Here is a 22,162-nt window from a genome sequence, read left to right as displayed (position 1 = left end):
AACAAGATTTAGCCAAAAACTTTTTAAGATAAGCATATATATAAGAGTCGATCATTCGATATGATGTTGAAATTGTATTAGCTAGTAGCTTGCTTACCAATTAATTGTTCAAAGCTGCGAGCCGGATTGAGGTTTCAACATTTTAGTATCGTTCAACAAAATAAACAGAGTAAAAAGTCTTTTTTTTTTTTAAATAATAAAGTGAGGATATGTGTGTGTGTAAAACCATTAATAAACTAGATGGAAGGGTTCAACATTTAGGATTAGAATTATTAGTATACTAAAGACTCAATGAAGTATATAACATTTGGCTATAGCCAAAAAAGGAAGACTCGATAATTTCTTATGTACATTATTTGGATTGGAACCATCAATGCTATTTGAAAGGTTTGCATTTTTGTGGGTTAACCCTTCCTTTGATTCCAAAAAAGGAGACCAAACACTAGACTTCATGGAATTTAAAAACAACAATTGGTCAGAAATGTTATGTTTAATTAATTATAATCCCTTCAAAGTTGCTTACCAATAACCAACGTACGTTATCTAAGTCCACAAAATAGTTTCCATCACCTAGCGTTTCAACTTAGTACATAAGACCAATTGACCAACATAAAAACAAAACAAAAAAGAATAGCCTCGAAAAGGATGATCGAGTGGGTAGACCATGATTATCGTACTTAATGTATAATACACCCTGGTTCGCGCAATAAACCACATATTTAACCTTGCATTCACATCCCAACTATCCTAATCTGTTGGGTTATGTAAGACTTAAATACTACTTCAGAAACATATCACTATGAATCTTTGCACAACTTTGTGGCTTTATTAATTTCCTGTTTATGTACCGCTCATGATCCACGTCAGTATTACTTACTTTGTCAACAATTGTCTCCACTGAGGTTTTACTTACTTTGTCAACAATTGCCTCCACTGAGGTTTGAACCCACTCCCATCATCCGTACAAAGAGTCAAGAATTGACCCCACTAAGGCATCCATGTGAGAGTGTAAACCGGGACACTGGGTGCCACTAGACCACAAGGTCTTTGGCCAATTCTATTCTCAACTTAAATTAATTAATTGGTAAAAACTTCAAAGAGTCAACATTGGCTCCACTACTCAGGCTTGAACCCACCCTCTTCCATATGAGAGTGTAACCGGGTGCCACTAGACCACAAGGTCATTGACAATACTTTATTATTTATTATTAGTAATAATTAATTTACTATAAATAATATCACAATTTCAACCGACATCGACTCATCCTAATCTTTAAGAAAGAGATCGACGACTCCAAGTTCTTTTACCTTATTCATAAAATCTTTTTCACCGGATGACTCGTATAAGGTAAGAATGGCATTTACTCCGTCGCACATAGTGTATTACCGTCAGCCTTATCAGGCAACATCTACCTACACAAGTTCGATCAGAAAATAGGGAAGATCTGATAGAAATACGCAATTTTAATTTAATTTAAGTATTACAATATTTGTCATAAATAATTTATTTTAATTCAAATTGATTTTATGAATTTTGTTAAAAAAGAAAGAAGTTGTTTACCTTATCCTCTAAGGATATTTCCATAAATTTTGTCATCGATCTCTTACTTTATACTTTTGCACTACAACTTTACTGAAGTTTCTCGAATCTTTCGTTCATGCAGCATAAATAACTTCAAAATTAAACAGACTGTTAAAAAGAGAAAACTATGGCCTATGGGCCACAAAAACAACCAAAAACATTGTTACACAAAAGACACCATAAAAATCAGTAAGGAATTAAGAATTCCAAAAAAATCTAGACTTGTTTCACTGTTGAAACATCATTAAAAAAAAGTAAAATACCACAGTGATAGAAGACGACAAGAAGAAGAAACCATGCAGGCCGGTTCAAGGCGGCAACTACCATACATTATCATTCATTGCCGGCTAATATAACTTCTGGTTTTCCAGCACGCACTCTCTTCCAAACCCCAATATCACATCCCATCCATCTGTAAATTTGGCATGCAATCCCTTCCAGTACCATAAATAATGTTAAAATATAACGAAAAATTACCAGAAAGGAGTGGCTAAGTAAGTGGAACATGATTTTTGTATTAGAAAATCATGAATTTGATGCTGGCTAACACCTGGCATCTTGATTGAGTCTGTCGTATAAGGTTTTTCTAATGTGGTTTACCTCTCCTGTGTAGTTTATAGGGTTTTTTCGATATGCCATTACACAAGAACTAATGGGCGGAGTTGTGTGGTTTGTGAGGGTTTTCCTTGTCACCCTACTACACAAAAGCGGGGCGGGGCAATGCACACCTCTCGAGTCTCGTCATGGGGGTTACCCTCATCACCCTACTACACAGCTCTACTAGTGGATACTCTGTGGATCTATTTCATTTTATCTGTCTAGTTTCAAAAAATTATTATATTTAAACTAAATGTTCATTAATACTCTTATTGTTACATGAATCTCTACATATAGAAAAAATGACAAGTTTAGTCTTTCAATTGTGATGGTTCAATATTAGAAATTCGTCTAATTACTAACTAAATAAAAAAAAGTGACAATAAATAGCGAGCTTTCTAACTTTTTTCGAAAATTCTGCACGGCGTAGGACGATGATAAAAAAGGTTAAAATTTCAATAATTTTAATCAATTATATTATTTTGGTTGGTCGTGATAATGTTAGTCCATGGTGACTTGAAAGGCAAGTCCATCAAGCTGTCATCGAAATGTGCTACTAATTGTTATATAACTTTAGAGAAATAAAATTGTATCTTATTCACTAGCTATACCTTTAAGCATAATGATAAGCCATTAATTTCAAAATTTGATTTCTTAAGTTTCTTTTAGCAAAATCCTAATGTTAGAATCAAATATGTCATTTCACTAAAAATCTCTAGATTAAATCTATACCATCAACCATACCATTAGTAATTGACTGACTAAATTTATATTATTGTTACAACTAAGAAATTGATCAACGAAAATGACGACATTTTTCCTCAAAGATAATATGGGACACACACATATATATAATCCGGTTTATATAAGAATTTGGACAATTTCAAATCATCAATTTGTCTTATGGATATGAAATCAAGTAAAAAAAGAGTACAATTCATCATTTTTCATTTTTTCGTCTTTATTTTCAACCATTAAATCTACTAGATCAATGGTTTAGATTTGTCTACTAGTTCTCACATGTTCATATAAGAATCTGGACAAATCCAAATCATCAATCTATCTTATGGATATGAAATCAAGTAAAAAAAAAAAAGAAAAAAAAAAGAGCACAATCCATCCCATCATTTTTTATTTTTTTCATTATTTTCAACAATTAAATCTATCATATCAATGGTTTGGATCTGTCTATCAGTTCTCACATAAAACATGGTTCTCCTAGGATAATTAATAAAATATATAAAAATAAAATAATAAGGTTGGGGTGTTGATTTTTCATCCCTTTAAAAGGGCACACCACTAGAAGACCTAGTCACTCATTGAACTAGTCCTTATTGTTTGCACTGCCAAAACAAGATCATATCAAAGAAGTGCTTTCATGGCGAAGCTATCCCAGCAAAAGAGTACAACAACTATCCATGCAACCACGACAGTTGGGGCAACTGCCACTACTACTCCAACTGTTCTCAAGGCCAAACGTACGAGGAAGACAGTCCCCAGAGACTCCCCTCCTCAACGCAGCTCCATCTACCGTGGCGTCACCAGGTGATGAATTTAAGGTTATTTGGTGTTGTTTTAGACAGAGATTTTGTTTGTTTAACGTTGTTTGGATGTGGGTTTTGTAGGCATCGGTGGACTGGGAGATATGAAGCTCATTTGTGGGATAAGAATTGCTGGAATGAATCGCAGAACAAGAAAGGAAGACAAGGTTTGTTAGTTCATGTTCTATATATGTTCATAATCTCTTATATATATGAACTTTTTTTTTTCCTTTTATTTATGCAAAATTTCTGTTTATTGACTTTTTTTTTTTTTTTCCTTTTTTGATGGGGATGATCTTATGGATTTGCAGTTTATCTTGGTAAGTTGAGAACCCTTCCAAAAAAAAATATATTTCATAATCCATATTAAATGTCTCATCACCATTGGTCACTTAGTTTGAGCTGATCATATATGAATAATTAGACTGATTTACCTCTTTAAAGTCATGTGCAGACTAAAGTCATAAGACAAATTATAATCTACCTCGTAGATGCCTTTGGGTATTGAAGGATATCCCTGGTCACCCAAAAAAATTCTCATCACGATTGCTCCCACAGTCATTGAACTCGTGGTTTTGCAGGCGCAAAGCCATCTAATAGACTTGAATTGCTCTTTGTTTTATAGTAATATATAAACATAAATGTAAAATCTAATTATCAACTTTTAGTTGAGAAGGAACTCATCTTTGAATACTGCAAGAGGTCATGAGTTCGCCCCAATAAAAATAGATTAGTATCCATGTATTGCTTAAAGCCTACAAAAAGTAACTCATTCCTACATGTCAGGGACGTGTTTAGCATATAATATATAAACATAAATGTGACGTGGGTCGGCTTATGGTATATTGTGATGTATTTATTTGCAGGTGCTTATGATGATGAAGAAGCAGCTGCACACGCTTATGACTTGGCTGCTCTCAAGTACTGGGGTCATGAAACCATTCTTAACTTTCCTGTATGTACATCCTCCTTAAATTCTCTCCTTTTTAATTAATTAATTTACTCAATTATCCAGATTAAAACTTAGTTGAATTGAGAACTCTTATGTATACCATGATAGTTGGCAACGTATGAGAAAGAACTGAAGTTAATGGAGGGACAATCCAGAGAAGAATACATTGGATCCCTCAGAAGGTAATTAAGATTTATTATGAAATCTCATCGTCTTTTCCCTTCACTTTTTCTGGTCAACTATAAATAATGAACGAAAATTTCAAATTGTTAAAAATTTTCTGATGGTGATCAGAAATTCCAAAATAATAATAATGGTTGTCTTCATTTGAATCTGCAGGAAAAGCAGTGGATTTTCACGAGGAGTTTCCAAATACCGTGGTGTTGCAAGGTAATTAATCAAGCACAAATAAAAAGATTATTAAACCAGTTTAATTTTTGTCAACACTCTCTCGAACAAATCTATTACATACTCTCACAAATCTTTCTAATTAATATGATTTATCTCTGAGCTATTCCACATGAAAGGAGTTTTTTTTTTAGTACTACTGACTCTGTTACGATGTAGTATCTGTTCATAGCTACTTATACATAAAAGGAGTTTACTAATACACACTTTTAAATAATAAACTAATGGCTACTAGTTTCCTCATTATTTTTCCTTCTATTTTCTTGGGGGTATATATGGATGCAGGCATCACCATAATGGAAGATGGGAAGCCAGAATTGGTAGAGTTTTTGGCAACAAGTACCTTTATCTTGGGACCTATGGTATGTAATTATCATTATTGCATTATTATATTATTGTTATATATTAATGTATTTTTAACAATTAAAAATAAAAACTAATAAATAATTTTTCATTCTTTTTTGGTTCTTTATTTGAATTTATGTGGTTGTCATCTTATTAGCATTTTGAGCAAGATATATAATTAATTTCACCCTACCCCACATAGTAGTTAAGATCATATGAGAATTATTAGTAGCCTTGACCTTCATTAGAAAGTGCAAACTAATTAATCCCATCCATTCATATAAAATAATCAAGGGCTAATTTTTAAAAAATTCATAATATTTCTTTAATTATGGTGGTGTATTTGTGAATAAATGGATCATACACTCAGAATCTATAATAGTGCAGTTACGTCTGTGCACTATTAGTTATCCGTAAAACTACTATCAAGTATTATTTTCAAATGTCGGATCATAATTATGAAAATATCAACGGTTGTTCACCCTTATTTTATTTTTTATTTTTTAATTTCAAAAATCCTTAATCATCACAATTGGACATATGAAATCAATATGTACATTCTCAAGGGACCACTAGTTCTCATGGGAGTTAGACCCTAGGCACCCTATATATACATATATGATGATCATTTTCAATGGAGAATATTATATAGTTTAAACATTTACATGAAACATTAAAATAAAACAAACAAATAAAAACAAATACATGCAAGCCATGCATGTTGGTGATTTAGGAGACGTACTAAATAAAATAAAATAAAAATAGAGTCATTATCACACGGTTGGGAGAGTCCACCCTCCGTAACTTTAATATATATAACATCAAAATCTGCCATTTGCCAACTTTTAATTTCCTTGATTATTAAATTTTTTTAAAAAAAAAAACTTAAAGTAGTACCTTTTTTTCAAGTAATATATTCTCAAGAATGTAATTAATTTAATTTTTTCTAATAATTTAATTTGCAGCTACACAAGAAGAGGCTGCTGTTGCATATGACATGGCTGCCATAGAATATCGTGGTTTAAATGCTGTCACAAATTTTGATCTTAGCCGATACATCAAATGGCTCCGACCAAACAACAATAACAACACCAATAACGAGGTTAATCCTAGTATTGGAAGCAACCTTGTTCCTACTCAAAATCATAATTTATGTTCGAACTCAAACTCGAACTCGAGCTCTAGCTTGAGCGGTAGTAGTGGTCTTTACAATCACCAGCAACAACCGCTTTTGGGTAGGGATGAGCAAAAGAATCATACCGTGATAACAACTGATGTGTCGTTGGCTCAGTCTCAGCCCACTTCCACCACATCGGCATTAGGGTTATTGTTTCAATCATCGAAGTTCAAGGAGATGATGGAGATGACCCTGGCAGCCGAGTGCTCGGCGCCAGCCGTCGTCGAGGCTAACATTCCCCCACGGCGCAGCTTCCCGGAGGACATAAAAACCTGCTTTGAGGATCAAGATTTTGCTAGCTATGGAGATGATATGACCACCTTTGACAACTTCAACTCACTCATGCAACCAATTCTTCAACTTGACTTTGACTTTTAGTGGAGTTAATCCAATTTTATGGTAAGAGATCATTCATTGATCATTAACTCACAATTTCGAAAAACTCCTTCGAGTAATCGTTATTAGTTACGAATTTTTTTCATTACTAAAAACTATTATGGGAAATTCTTACGTAGGAAGTGCTCACAATTATTAAATTGACTATCCATGCAACCTAAGAAATGGAGTTCAATTTGATGAGAGACTCATAATACATTGGAGGTTCTAAAGGTGCACTTCCTACCTAAGAATTATCTAAAGATTAATTACATTGTTTAGGGTAATTTGTTCTTTATTTTAATTGCTATTGTTATTCTTATTATTTTTGTAGATACAAAGTGTAATACATGTGGACGTCAGTTAACGTTATTTATTATTAGTCACATCAATAAAATGTTACGCTTTGTCATTTACATAATCTATTATTTAGTTTCTAAAGAGTGTGTGTGTGCGCGCGCGCTACTTTTTCTTATGCATCAATGCATGTATTATCATTCTACATTCGCACACTCTGCTTCATCATCATTGACATATATCTTAGATCGTCTATCTCATTATTGTCATGTTTTCTTATGTTTTAAATATTATGTTTTAAATATTATGATTGAGAATCGAACTTATATCACTTAAATAATAAATTAAAATTTTATATATTCGCCTTGCTACTAATATATCTACTTAATATAATAATACTTCAATTCTCATGTATATATTGGTGTTTAATCTTAACAAATCAATGACTGTGATCTTACCATAATTAATTTAACTATGGGTAACAATAATTCATTAAATTTAGAATTATTCAAATAATTGTGTTTTTTTTTTTTTTACTAAAACTCTCAAGCATTAATGAACTTTATTTGATGAGCCAGACAGCTAGTAATTAGAATACCGTTTCTCACTCCTCAATTTCTGGCAAACATTAATCTGGCATTCACTGCCTAGCCAAAAGACCACCATTTTATGTTCTTTTTTTTTTTTTTTTTTTTTAATAACACCAGTTTATGTTTATTACCCCAACTTTATATTTACTATCAGGATTGCAAAATAAATAAATAAATAAATAAAATGGGATAAAACTGTCACTTTTAAAATAATTGAGGGGTCAAATGTGAATACATGAATATGTTATTATTACAAATAACCAAATAAATAAATAAATAATAAAAAAATCATCAAAATATGTTTCTCATTGTCGTGCATTTTACCACAGTATTAATAAATAATTAAAATTAATTTTTTTTACTGATATCATTAATAATATTTAAGAAATAAATAGGGAAAGAAGGCAATCCATTGCCTGCTTTCCAATTAAAAGAAATTGAGAAGGGAAAGAAGGCAATGTCATTGCCTTCTTTCCAATTAAAAGAAATTGAGAAAGGAAAGAAGGCAATGTCCGTTTCCAATTAAAAGAAGAAGAAAGAGAAAGTATAAAAGAAAGGTAATAGCATTTCGTTTTATGAAAATTCAAAACTCATAAAACGGTGATCCCATGTGTACTTTACACAAAATAGTCTAGCGTTCATCAAATACACAAAGTTGTCTTGTCTCTTCAAAATCTACACATTTTAAGTAATGCCTCCTATACTTTCAAAAAAAAAAAGTAATGCCTCCTATATATATATATATGTTAACTAATTAAATACTTAAATATTTCTTAACTAAAAAAATATAGAAGTATATTTCTAAATATATTTTAGGAATGAGTACAATAATTTCTAAATTATATGAGTTGTATTTGTGAGTGTATCATCATCCACACAAAACTTTCCTTGAACAAATTTTTTTCCCCTATTTATTGTAATTTTTTTCAACCCTACTTTGTTAAAACTAAAACGACAACCTTTGCAACCTTAGTTTGGTCCTCATGGATGTTCCTAGTATTGATACTGTCCACGATGATGATAATAAGAGATTGGGTCATCCCCTTCTTATTTGTGTGATAGTTACGCTTACAATATCTTTTGTTTTATTAATTTGGATGGGTATCTCATCAAAATATCAAACGAAAGACCCAAATTTTGTTGTCAATCAAAGTTTTGTGATGAACGATGGCCTCTCGTCTCATTGCCCTGCAAATTGGAGCATGAACTTCACAATACACAATGGCAACATGCATTCTTCCTACTTTTATAAAGGTTTTGAGGTTCTGGCGTACCATGAAGGCAATGGAATCAATGATATTTTTGCGAGGGCGGAAATTCATCCTTTCAGTCAAGGACCTGAGAGTAAGACGGTGATTCGTGTGGATTTTTTCTCGCTAGTGACTATGGAAAGTTATGAATTTAAGGCTTTCAGCGTCGAGTTTCGTGGAAGGGCATACACACACAGTAATGTTGCAAAATTTGTTCGGAAAATTGTGCAGTTGGATGAAGAATACATTATAAAGGGGAAGTGTGAAGATTTGATGTTTGGAGTGAAGGAGAGCATAGCTACACATTCACCAAAAGAATGCTACTTTTGCTACGATTCTTATTCTAGTGGACACAAGCCTTGTTGGTACTAATTTAAGGTAGGGCTTTGAAATCGAAATTGTATTTAAAATCAATACACTATATATATATATATATATATAGTCTATGTGCATTCCTATAGTAGACTGTATATATTCATGTTGTGCCTCATAGTCTCAATCACGAAAAAAATATTATTTCATTTGATTATGTGTGTGTGTTCTACCCCATCGAAAAATGGTATTTTCCAAATGAATTTTACGAAATTGTAGTAAAAATTGACCTAATAATTCTTTGTTTGTTTATTTGTTTTTTTTTTTTTTGGTACAATCCGAAAGCATTGATATTGTTATGTAGAAGTATAATGAAAACATGATTTTTGGTTTTCTTATAGGCAAATACGATATTGAGATTTTTTCCTGAAATGCTAATGGTTTCAAGCTAGGATCATTTTCACACCTAGGCCTTTTATATATATGTGTGTATATATGCCCAGGGTATAGAATATATGACAGGGTCTCTTCAAGCTTCATAGAATATATAGGAACATTTTCACACCTAGGCCTTTTGAAGAGAACTAGACAAGTTAGACAGTTAATTGGTTAGACAGTTAATTGGTTAGACAGGTGTTTTGGTTAGTGAGCTTGAAACCATGCAATAATCAACCAACTTGGTTGAGGTCAGGGATGCACCCTCGATCAAGCAACTCCAAATAGTATAATAAGGTGATTCTTTAATTTGATGGTTATCCAATTATGTCCCCAACAAAACTTTAGAATATATATAGTATTGTTAGATATTGTCCCGTGCGATGCACGGTCTAAACTTATATAATTAAAAATAAAGTATTGTTATAACAATTATAATAAACTAAAGATAATTGGATGGTGCGTATTTCTTACTGCCACATGAAGGATAATGTGGTAGTTGATGCTTTAGCAAAGGTAGCGGTTGTGACTGGATTGAATTTGTACGGCCTCTTGTGAATGATAAAGGCGTTGCTGCTGGTGTGTTCTTTCCTGTTAATTAAGATGGGCTTTGTCCTGACTGTGTTTCCCTCCCTTCGTTTAAAAAAATATATAAAAAATAAAAGAAAGAGAATAATAATATAATATAATTTACGAAAAACTTAATGTTTGATTATATGTTATTATTGAAAATATAAATTACAAATTATTAAAAACCTCCATGTAAACTAAATTAGTAGTAGAAGTACAAAATCTTTTGGGTGCACCACAAATTAAGATTTTGAGCGCGTTTGGATTACTTACTCTTGATGCAATCACATGCCCACGTATAATTGACCATGAACAAAAACTGATTTTAATAATAGCAAGCCAACATTCGATAGTGTTTGACATTGACTTTTGTTGATGGTCATTGCATAGGAAAGCATTAATGAAAATTGTCTTTTGTTAAACTTGAACGGCAATCTTGGGTTTGATGGAGTGATAGTCCTTTTAGCTATTAGTACATTGGTGCGTGTCAGCATTTGGCCTTGCCAATATGCATGCGTGTTTCTATAACATGGTCAGCTAATTTTGTTATGACTAATCGAGTACCATTGCAAATGCCAAGAGCGTGGTCAATATTTCTCTTTAACATCACATGTGGCCCAACCTTTAAGGTTAATGAATGATTTCAAAGTATATAATATTTAACAAATGATGAAAATATGTCATTCGATGTAATTTCAGATTTTCAATGTTTACTGAAAATTCTTCAATGGGTTAATAATTGTACACAAAATTAGCATTATTATAGACATTAAAAAACAATCAAAAGTAACATTTAATTTGAAATAGTTAAATAAGATATCTTAAATATTAATATTTATTAATAAGACTATTACAATTTATTTTGTGATATTAATATTTATTAATAAGACCATTACAAGTTATTTTAGATTACAAAAACTATTCCAACATGTTTATTATTATATTTTAAATTAACACGCAGAGCGTATTTTTTAAGAAATTGATTATTTTGTTATTCTTGCGTAGGAAGTCCTCACAATTATTCAATTTCTAAATATATTTTAGGAATTCCTTTCAAAAAAATATATATATATTTTAGGAATAAGTACAGTAATTTATAAATTATATGAGTTGTATACATGCGTATATCATCATCCACACACAACTTTAACTTGAACAAAAATAGGACTCTATGTATTTGAGTCAGATTATAACTCTTTATTCTAGGTTTTCTGTGATTCTCTATTCTAGTATGATTCCCTATTCTAGTATCCCTGAGATTATCTCATTATATATATCCATGTAATCTGTATGTTTGAACTATCTCATTCAATACAATTCATTCCGTTCTCGTCATCCCTATTTATTGTAATTTTTCTCAACCCTACTTTGTTAACTAAAACGCCAACCTTTGCAACCTTAGTTTGGTCCTTATGGATGTTCCTAGTATGGATACCATCCACGATTATGATAATAAGAGATTGTGGCATCCCCTTCTTATTTGTGTAGTGAGGAATTGTGTGCCGATAGTTACGCTTACAATATCTTTTGTTTTATTAATTTGGATGGGTATCTCATCAAAATATCAAACGAAAGACCCAAATTTTGTTGTCAACCAAATTTTTGTGATAAACGATAGCCTCTCGTCTCATTGCCCTGCAAATTGGAGCATGAACTTCACAATACACAATGACAACATGCGTTCTTCCTACTTTTATAAAGGTTTCGAAGTTCTGGCGTACCATGAAGGTGGTGGAATCAATGATATTTTTGCGAGGGCGGAAATTCATCCTTTCAGTCAAGGACCCAAGAATACGACGGTGATTCGTGTGGATTTTTTCTCGCTAGTGACCATGGAAAGTTATAAATTTAAGGCTTTCAGCGTCGAATTTCGTGGAAGGGTATATACACACACTAATTTTTCAAAATTTGTTCGGAGAATTGCGCAGTTGGATAAAGAATACACTATAAAGGGGAAGTGTGAAGATTTGATGTTTGGAGTAGTGAAGGAGAGCATAGCTACACATTCACCAAAAGAATGCTACTTTTGCTACGATTCTGATTCTAGTGGACACAAGCCTTGTTGGTACTAATTTAAGGGAGCGATTTCACAATTTGTAATTGAAATTAATACACTATAGTCTTTGTGTTGTAGTAAACTGTTTATGGTGTGTCTCGTCTCGATGTTATATCATTTGATTATTGATAAACGTTATTTTTATTGTTAATTTATGCAATATATGTACCCTTTTGAAAATTAAGGGGTCATATTTACACCATTAATAATTCATGGATAACATTGATAATTGACATATTATGGAGGGTTATAAATTACAATTTTTCATAAAATAAATCATAAATGTATAACAATTTTGAGGATGTGCAATTGTAACGGATTTTGAATGCATTTAAAAGAGTTTTAAAAAAGGATGTAGCAATCGTCACTTCAACTACTTTCTAAATAATCTTATACATGAATCACGATAGATTTACGCAATTTAAATAGTTGTCAAGCACTCTATGTTCAATTAATACATCTATGACTTTTATTTATTAAGGGAAGGTCACATGATATTTTAAATTCCATCACTTTTCCAAATTTTAAAAATTGGGATATTTGACAAAACTAAGAATATTATGGATTAAATTGAAAGAATGTAGAAAATTGGAGGCCAAACTTGTTTTTTATTTTTGGAAAAATTTAAAATTTCCCGCCCAAACACAACTGCCGTACAACTCAGCCATACCCCCACACGCTCAGCTCATCTCTCTTGTCTCTCTATTCAGTCACGAGTCGACACAGTTATCCCAGCCGTTTCTCTCACTACACTTTCTCTCTCTAAACCTTAACCCTAGCAATGCCCGATTTCGCGAATTTTCTGGAGCCACCACCGCCGCCGTCGTCTCCAGCCGCCTTACCCCTCATTTCTCGCTCAATTATCGATGCCGGTGACCCGAATTCCAAGCCCCCCTCGAAATTGGGCAGCCGAGACTCTGACCCGCAGCTCAAGAGCGAATGCCCGAACCCGAAGCCTGACGAGCAATGCAATGAGTTGGATACCGAATTGAATTACAAGTCCGACTCGACGATTGAGCACCAAGACTCCGACCTGAGCTCCGAGCCGGAGCTCCGGGTTGTGCATAGAGAAGACGAAGTTAAATGCCAGAGTAACGGAGAAATTAGGGTTAGGGGGTGCCAGAGAGATATTAAGAGGTTTGCCACCGCAAATAAGAGTTTGGATGAGTTTGTTAAGGATTGGGTTACACGGAGTGTCAAAGCTGGTGTTCCTGAACACCGCTGTTTCTTGCCGTTCCTTTCGCAAGCTCCAAAATCGGTAATTATTCCGAACGATTGATTTTCCATGGAATTTTGATGAGAAATGATGATTTGTATGTTCTAATAATTTGGTTTAAAATTTTATTTCTGATTCAATGTTAACTGTGGAGTTTCTATTGTTATGTGTGTGTATGTATACTGAGATTTTCCTTTTATAGATTTGAACTAGTTCCTGTTGACATTAATCAGCTATAGTCAGTGTTGTTAGTTTCCAACTTTTTGTTTTCCATTGGAAAATTAATTTTCAATTTATAAAGTAAATTTAAGTAGAATTATTTTGTTCACTTCTTAGGCAGAACCTATGAGAATGTTCTTTTGCTCTGATCACAGTTTATTTAGAGTTCAGAAATCAGACTTGAACTACTATGTAAATATAAAATGATCTAACAAATCAAAACTGCATATTTACTATAGTTAAATATGCAAGCACTACATCTCATTCGAGGATGGAATGCTACCTGAGCACCTCCCGTATACATAAATACATGCCTAGAAATTTACTGCTCCAGGAAACACAATCAGTGCATATATTAGTTCACTTTTTAATGTTTTCTGGTTCATTTCAGGTTGAGTGCCCTGTTTGCCAGAACTTAATTTTCCCTGGTGAAGACTTGTCATGCTCTGTTCGGGGTTGCCAGGTAGTTGTGCACCAGCTGTGTGCAATAGAAAGATTGGGTTTCTCTTCTACAAAACAATTCAAGTGCCCTCAGCATGTGAGTATCATTTCGCAAAATTTAATCTAACCATCCAATTGATTGTGTGTTACACTCTATAGTGTTTATTTCCCATGGGCTTTCCATATGCCTTCTAGGCTAAATACATTTCATAATTTGAGTAAGTATTAAACTGCCAATTGAAAACATTTCTTCTGCTCTTAGACTTGATGTCCAGAAAATAACTGTTGTTAACTTTATTTCTCATGATTTTATATTTTTTTTTGAAGAACTAAGAAGATATGGAGTGTTGCATGAAATTTCGGTTCTGTCAATACTTGATAATCTCTTGACATCAATGTTGTTGAAAGCTACTTCCTCTTTTTAAGTTTGAGGGTTCCTGATTCTAGTTTCTCTTATTGCCTTACCTGGCCAGATCTTAATGCTTCTCACTTAAGGAAAGTAGTATTTGATGATAATAAATGCAACAAGTATATCTAATGGCATCTCTTCTTTGAACAGGTATGCTTTGCTTGTAACAAAATGAATCATATATGGCGATGCATTAAGTGTCTTATTGCGTCACATGACAAATGTGCAGCATTCCCCGAGTATGTTGTCCATCTGACTAGTCATCCCGGGCGGGTCATCTGTTGGAAACATCATCCAGATTGGCGTCTGGAGAAGGAGGTCATTTTCTTCCATTGTTCATCAGTGCAATTTATTGTTCTTGCAATGAAATCTGAGCCTTCCTCTTATCAGTAATAACCATATGGCAGTTAGGTCCTTGAACTTGTGGGAATAAGGTTTCTTGTCATGTAACATTGGGATCAATAAAATCTATGGCTGTATGTGGAAAGAATATATTAATTAATGAAATAATAGACATGCCACAGATTACAAAGAATAAAATGTACTCTGTATTTCATTTTGAGATGAAAAATTCAGGTGCATGATTTGCAATGATGTCATTTTCCACGTTTTAATGTTGATCCATTTGGGAGATATAGGTGAACATGGTGTTTTTAAAGAGAAAATCCTTAAGTGTTAGTTAGAAAACCATATTAAATGGAATGCAGTTGTATTCAGATCTCTGTTAGTTTATCACTTGATCTTTATTTTGATTGATTAGGCTCGGTGACAGGACTGACATATCTTGTTTGATGAGCAGCATGAAGATCCAATCAAAAGTATTGAGGTTAGTGAATTTATTTGCTATGCCACTCATGCTATATTTTATATGATTATTCAGAAACTATTCATAAGTACTTCATCAAGAGTCATTTGCTTCACATTTTTTATTTCAAGAAAAAAAAAATACTTTTTTCCTATATGTTTCAAAAAATCTTCTTTCACCAAACCAACTCAACCTGAAAAAAAAACATGGTGTGAGATGAGAAACAGCTCAGCCTTCTCAATCCTCTAAGTACTTGCCAGTTGACTTGGCTCATTTATCAAATGGTCTCTCTTGGGGGTGGGAGACATTGCCAAACTGTTTTAACTTTTCTTTGGTGCTGATGCCTGAGGCATTGATGTTTGCACACTTCATTTGCTAACACTTGTAATCTTTATGTCAGGAAATATTCACTCACTTGCCTCTACCATACATGGAGGAGGAATTTAAGATCAACTTAAACTGGAAGGATGCGAATGACGGCAAATTGGAGCCACCTTCATATGAGCCAATCAAGCGAAGTATCCTATGCATTTTGGGCTTATCATCTACTTGCCAATTTCACTTTCCTTATGAGTCCAGTATTGCAACATGCACAAAGTGAACAAAATTTCTGCTATATTGGCCTCATTTTTTTGCAATCATCAGAAAGATTCCTGTTGCATTCCACTGGATCTCAAATTACGTGGCATGATTTGGTTGGGATTTTAGTTTTAGATTTGGAGTTTGTAAATTTTTTTTAAAGCCTCTAATTTGTTTTTAGTGCGTGCATAAAGTTTGCTGATTCGAATATGAAGTTGCTTGGTCATTTCATGCGATGAGAAATTGTAGCATAGGAAGTCATGATGAAATAGTCCCCACCCCAAAACAGTAAAAAAGAAAAGGAAAAAGAGTAAGACATATTAGGTTGTCAGAAAGGAAGTGCATCACATAAATTGGACAGGGGGGAGTACTTCATACTGGGCTAAAGAACCTTTTAGTAAATTGCTTAAAATTGTTTGTCCTCTTTGGCGTGTTAAACACTTTTTTTTTTTGTAGGATTCATCTGTATGCACTTTTATGTGGATATTTATTTTTCTTGATTTTACCCTGAAATGAATTTATGTTCATGAAGAATCAAACCGTGTAAGATAACCTTCTAAAATTGAAGGATATAGTAATCATGACTGAATACCCTTGACTGATATAGATGTGTACCTCATCAAGAAAAAGCGTGATAATGTTGGTGCTGATATTGGATGCACAAATTGCAGCTCTACAAAATGTTCAGACAGTTGTATCTGCAGGTACCATGACTTTTTCCCCTTCAGATGTAAACTTTTTTATGAGCATCTTTTTCTTCACAACCTTGCACTATATTTAGCTTATCCAACTAATATGTGAAAACACTGTCCTTCCAATGCTTTGCCTGCTAGCTACTGCTGCTTCTTAAGAGTTTTCTATCCTTACAGAACCTGTTTCAAACCTTCCTCAGAGACTCCATTTCCAACTTTCTTCATTGACCTCATTTCCAACATTAAATGGAATTTCTCATGCCATATTGCTGCAGCATCCTGATCGGGAAATTGCTTTATCCCAGAATTATTAATTCATCCCAGTTAAAAGAAGCTCTTGCTATATATCCCTAATTAATTTGGTAAAACTTTTGAACTATTGTCCATATATCTAACTAGCTATTGCCTCATAAGGGAATCTCTTCAATAAACCAAGAATTTGAGAGGATCAGGTTTGGATGTGATATGGGGCCTGCCACTAGAAAATACAAACAATTATTGTTACTTTCAACTTATAGGTGTACATAATGGGCTAAACCTAGGGCTATGCTAGGGTTTCTATTTTCAACAGATATAATTCCTACTAAGTTCATCTTGTCCAATTTTAAAATGCTGAGCTTCTAATGTATAAGTTTATAAGCTTTTCTGAATGGCCTTGTAATTTTTGGGGAGACCAGACACTCCTTGTGTGTCTCACTGATATCTAACCAAAAGTATGTACTTCCATACTGGATGCCTGGATTGCAGTGGGGAGTGTCAATCAATGTTCTATAAATCACTCATCTAGCTTGCTGTGTTGTAATGCTTGTCTTTTAGGGTTCAGTCCATAAGCTGCTCAAAGGCTTGTCGCTGCTCTGGTAAGTGCTCAAATAGGCCATTTCGAGAAGAGAAAAAGATTAAACTTGTCAAGGTGAGAAGTTGATCCCCAGTAAACAATTTTCTATCCCAATATATACAACTTTCCTGAAAATGTTAATGTGTATTTATTTTTAATGAACTATTGATTAAATATCAATATATTATTCTGTTATTAAAACTATATTTGTATTGTAATCAGACTGAACTCTGTGGTTGGGGTGTTGTAGCAGCTGAATCCATCAAGAAAGGGGATTTCATTATAGAGTACATTGGAGAAGGTGATTTTCTTATGTATAGAAGTTCTGGCTCTTTGATTTACATTCTCTAGTATGCCTTTTATCTGTGGTGGTATTTGCTTGATCTTAAACTCCATTGAATCCTTTAGAATTTGGATGAAGATTGCATATTCTCTCCTACAAATCTCTTTATCTGCCCCCAAACGTAACTAAAATATACAATTAGACCATTAAACTATGCAATTTGATTTGAAGATTGATTGTCATTCCAAATTCATCTTTGGATAAAATGCAACTTCTCTTTCTGCTGCTATTGCTACACATGGTACATTTATATCTATATATTTGCATTCAAACTTATTGCAATTGGTTAATACTCAACTATATTAAGTTTCTAGTTTTATTAGTTGCTTTCCGTTTCAGTTATTGATGATGCCTTGTGTGAAAAGAGGCTCTGGCAAATGAAATACAGTGGAGAGAAAAACTTCTACATGTGTGAAATAAGGAAGGATTTCACAATAGACGCAACTTTCAAGGGCAACTATTCACGTTTTCTCAATCACAGCTGTGATCCCAACTGCAAACTGGAGAAATGGTTAGTAAATTCTCTTAGATTTACATATTAACTAAGCATAAATCTATATGTATCTAACTGTGCAATAAATAGATGAGATTGCTTAACATATATTACATATATTTCGGCCCTGATTGAGCAACTGCTCATATATGTTTTATCCTTCACTAAAGGCAGGTTGAATGTGAGACACGTGTTGGTGTTTTTGCTGATCGAGACATTGAAGTGGGAGAGCCATTGACATATGATTACAGGTTAGTCTCCTGATTGTTACTTTGGAGTCTACTTTTTTCTTTAAAAGGAAAAATCATCAATGAACAATGCTTGGATTAAATGGTTACTAAAAGAATTGCAAAACTTAAATGTATATTTGAGCTTTAGATATGTCCTTGAATTCTCGAATTGTCTGCAATTTTGAGGGCCTGTTTAGAGGCATTGGGGGTTTCTTGTAGACACTCAAAATTATCATGATATTAATGTCACAATGAGATTGGCTTACCATTTATTCAAAGTAATTTCAATGAGATGCAAAATGGTTAAAATCAATTACTGTTTTCATTTTTTATTTTTTGCATATCCACTAGTATCTCCATTTCACGGCACAAGACTAATTCAGTGGAGCCTCAATGCATCTAAACCATTTGGGACTGTGTTTTGTAAGCTGTGGCATGTGGAGAAACCAGTTGTTACCACCCCCCCCCAAAAAAAAAAATTGTCTTGAATGTGCAAATTACAATTCTGCCCCTGCTCACTTGTTCTGTTTTTTTTTTTTTTTTGACTGCAGATTTGTACAATTTGGGCCAGAAGTGAAGTGCCATTGTGGTGCCCCTAATTGTCAAGGCTTTCTTGGGATAAAAAAGAAGATTAGTACTAAACTAGACATTTACTGGGGTTCTAAACGCAAGAGAACCTCTACTACTTGTTTGGCAATGGTCAAAGTGAATCCATGATAAGCCAATTCTTTTTGTGTCTAGTCATTCATTGTTGTATTTTGCCTTCTTAACATCTGTAATAGAGAAATAAGAAAGAGAAAAAAAATTCAAGAGGAAAGCATATTTTTGTTTTCGACTACTAAGAAACAAAGGCCATTGTAACAAATCATAAAAAGAAAAAATGAGCAATGTATAACATTGAATTTTGTCTTGAATTTTTGTATATATATACTTGTTTCAGCTACAACTGCTAAAGTGGGCCAATGTTGCAGGGCCTGTCAAAGCTTGTCATTTGGCATGGTGAGCTTTAAAGTTTGTCAGTTTCTTTAAGATATTGAATGGTCGATTTGTCTTTTGGCAGGATACTAAATTCTGTTTAGAAGTTTGTTAAAAATTAACTCAACGAACTAATTCTGTTTTGATGGCTTTATGCACCACAATGCTCAAATTCTCACTATTTTGTGGTTCTAACATTAGACTTTAGCATAGTCTTTACTCTTTGGTCTTCCTAAAGAGTACATGTGGATTTAATTGCAAGTACTTCTGTTTGACTGCCTATCTTGACCGTTGCATAAATATTCTATTCTTTAATAACATGTATAATTATTAATTAGTGAGCAAAAATAGTACTCGGTACCATGTATGAATAATTTTGATCAAATCGTTGATCTCAGTTAGAGCAACATTAATGATTTAATTTTTTCTTGAGCTTTATCTAATTTACACCTTGTGGTTTAGTGGCACCTAGTTTACACTCTCACATGAAAGAAAGAAAGAAAAACATGAAAGAGTGTGGGTTCGAGCCTAGACGACTGTTGACTCTGAGTAGTACTAAAAAAAAAAAAAATTCGTCACTTAAAAATACACATTAGAATGCCTGTAAAGGCACTGCCATTCTTGACCTTCTACTATTGTAGAAAGTAGAACATCCATTAAGAAAGTAATGATTAATATGGCGCTATCCGACCAATTCCTTACCACCATATGCTCAAATGCAAGTACTTTACTGTTCACATGTGGATTTAAATGGAAGCACTATTGTTTAACACACTCCAGATCTTGACCGCTGTATATATAATTTATAATAAATATAAGGAAAATGCTACGGAATTCATCAACACTAATATTAAAAGTATTGAGTACAATTACTATTAGACGGAAGCATGAAAAACTAAGTTCAATATCCTATTGGCTATTGCTTCGTGTAATTAATTCGAAACAGGATGATAACTGCTTTATATATGGCTGCAGACAGATCTGGACCATGGTTAGTTTATAGTGCACACAGGGAGTGCTTGACGGTGCATTGGACTATGACCCCAAGGGCTCCACACCCTCGATTGATAGAGCATTTGGAAGGATGTAAATCACAGTAATTCAGTGGCTCAACAAGCATGATCAAATGCCAGTGCGCATAAGGGATCTGTCCTACTTTAGGCATAATCCCTACACCACTCTTGCCGAGTTTTGAACTTTGGCCTCTTGTCTCAAATACTGCCTCTGAACTAGTGAGTTGAGTCTGTGCAGTTACCATCAAGCATATCTAAATACACTAGCATATCATTAAAATTACAAAATTACCACAACGTTTTTTCTCCTTTTTATTGATTTCCAACCGTTGATTTGAGTTCATCCAATGGTCCAAATCAGTTTGCACATCCGTATTTGGGGAGAATCCACACCCAGAACCAGGCCATATATATAAGGAAATATAATTATATATTCGTTATTAGTCATAACTTTTTTATATTGTATATAAGGAAATAGGTGTAGTAGTAAACTTTTGTACAATTTTTGTTGTGATAAGTATTGATATAACTAGCTACATTGTTTATGATCATATCGGATTGTATTGTTGTTACTTGTACACATGCTATTAATAGCGAGTACAAATAAATATATAATTTTGCTGGGTATATGAGTATATCACATTAGTAAGTCTTTTGTGACGGGTTTAATCAAGAAAATAATAAATATTAATGAGAATTTAATTTTGTCTTTTAAATACAAAAATTATATTTTACCTACGTAGTCACATCTTTCAGGTGATATATATGAAATATATTTGGTTCTTGAATTGAAGCTACAGTCAACATTAATAAATATATAGTTATTTGAACATGCACTAATTAAGCTACATATATCTCGTTCAACGTTCAAGTTCGTTAAGGAATTTATCATGTCTTTCTACAACTAGTCAACTACCCATAATTAGATCTGTGCATGTTCATTGAATTCAAAATCTGACACTTCTACAGCCTTATAAGGTCAAACAATCAAAACATTAATTCTTCCGAGAATTTACAAGGTCAAAAATATGATGTTAGTTGGGTATTGGTATATAAACTACTAACACTAACCAAGTATATAATTTTTTTTAAATATTTTTTATACAACATCTAATTCTTATTCGACTAAGGTCAGTGCCCTCAAAATTTAACTTAAGAAAAATTTGACTTATAGTCATTTAACATGATGCATCGCTACAAGATTTGAATCTCTAAGTTTACCGGATCAAAAATATGATGTTAGTTCGATAGTAGTATATGAAACAACCTTTGCAATTGTGTTTAATGACAATGCAGCTATTATTCGAGGGTGTAAATTGAATAAATTTCACTTTTATATAATAGCCGTAAATCATATTATAGAAGTAAACTGTATATATGAGTTCTCATTCTTAAGAAAATGAATTAAAGTTATAACAGATATTA

The 22,162-nt window shown here is 33.1% G+C and overlaps 2 protein-coding genes across 3 annotated transcripts; both read left to right on the top strand.

Annotated features, from left to right (window-relative positions):
- The first annotated feature begins 3,503 nt into the window (after nt 1-3,503).
- Nucleotides 3,504-7,335, top strand: LOC116025830 (AP2-like ethylene-responsive transcription factor At1g16060). The gene is made up of 8 exons (XM_031267187.1): nt 3,504-3,724; nt 3,805-3,887; nt 4,032-4,040; nt 4,587-4,675; nt 4,781-4,854; nt 5,012-5,062; nt 5,366-5,442; nt 6,391-7,335. The coding sequence occupies exons 1-8, from the start codon at nt 3,558-3,560 to the stop codon at nt 6,978-6,980; spliced, it is 1,140 nt and encodes a 379-aa protein (XP_031123047.1). The 5' UTR covers nt 3,504-3,557; the 3' UTR covers nt 6,981-7,335.
- Nucleotides 7,336-13,211: 5,876 nt separating this feature from the next.
- LOC116024970 (histone-lysine N-methyltransferase ASHR3) lies at nt 13,212-19,692 on the top strand. 2 transcript variants are annotated; one of them, XM_031266018.1, is made up of 11 exons: nt 13,212-13,745; nt 14,314-14,460; nt 14,923-15,090; nt 15,572-15,598; nt 15,978-16,095; nt 16,764-16,860; nt 17,665-17,758; nt 17,906-17,984; nt 18,366-18,537; nt 18,690-18,770; nt 19,301-19,692. In XM_031266018.1, the coding sequence occupies exons 1-11, from the start codon at nt 13,269-13,271 to the stop codon at nt 19,464-19,466; spliced, it is 1,626 nt and encodes a 541-aa protein (XP_031121878.1). In that variant the 5' UTR covers nt 13,212-13,268; the 3' UTR covers nt 19,467-19,692. The 2 variants fall into 2 exon arrangements, with proteins under 2 accessions (XP_031121878.1, XP_031121879.1); XM_031266019.1 differs by having other exon boundaries at nt 18,694-18,770; nt 19,301-19,368.
- Nucleotides 19,693-22,162: the final 2,470 nt, after the last annotated feature.

The sequence above is a fragment of the Ipomoea triloba genome, chromosome 7 (assembly GCF_003576645.1).
Source record: "Ipomoea triloba cultivar NCNSP0323 chromosome 7, ASM357664v1".
Classification (NCBI taxonomy): Eukaryota; Viridiplantae; Streptophyta; class Magnoliopsida; order Solanales; family Convolvulaceae; genus Ipomoea; species Ipomoea triloba.
Note: the sequence above shows the minus strand (reverse complement) of the source record. Positions and strands in the feature narration are given on the sequence as shown.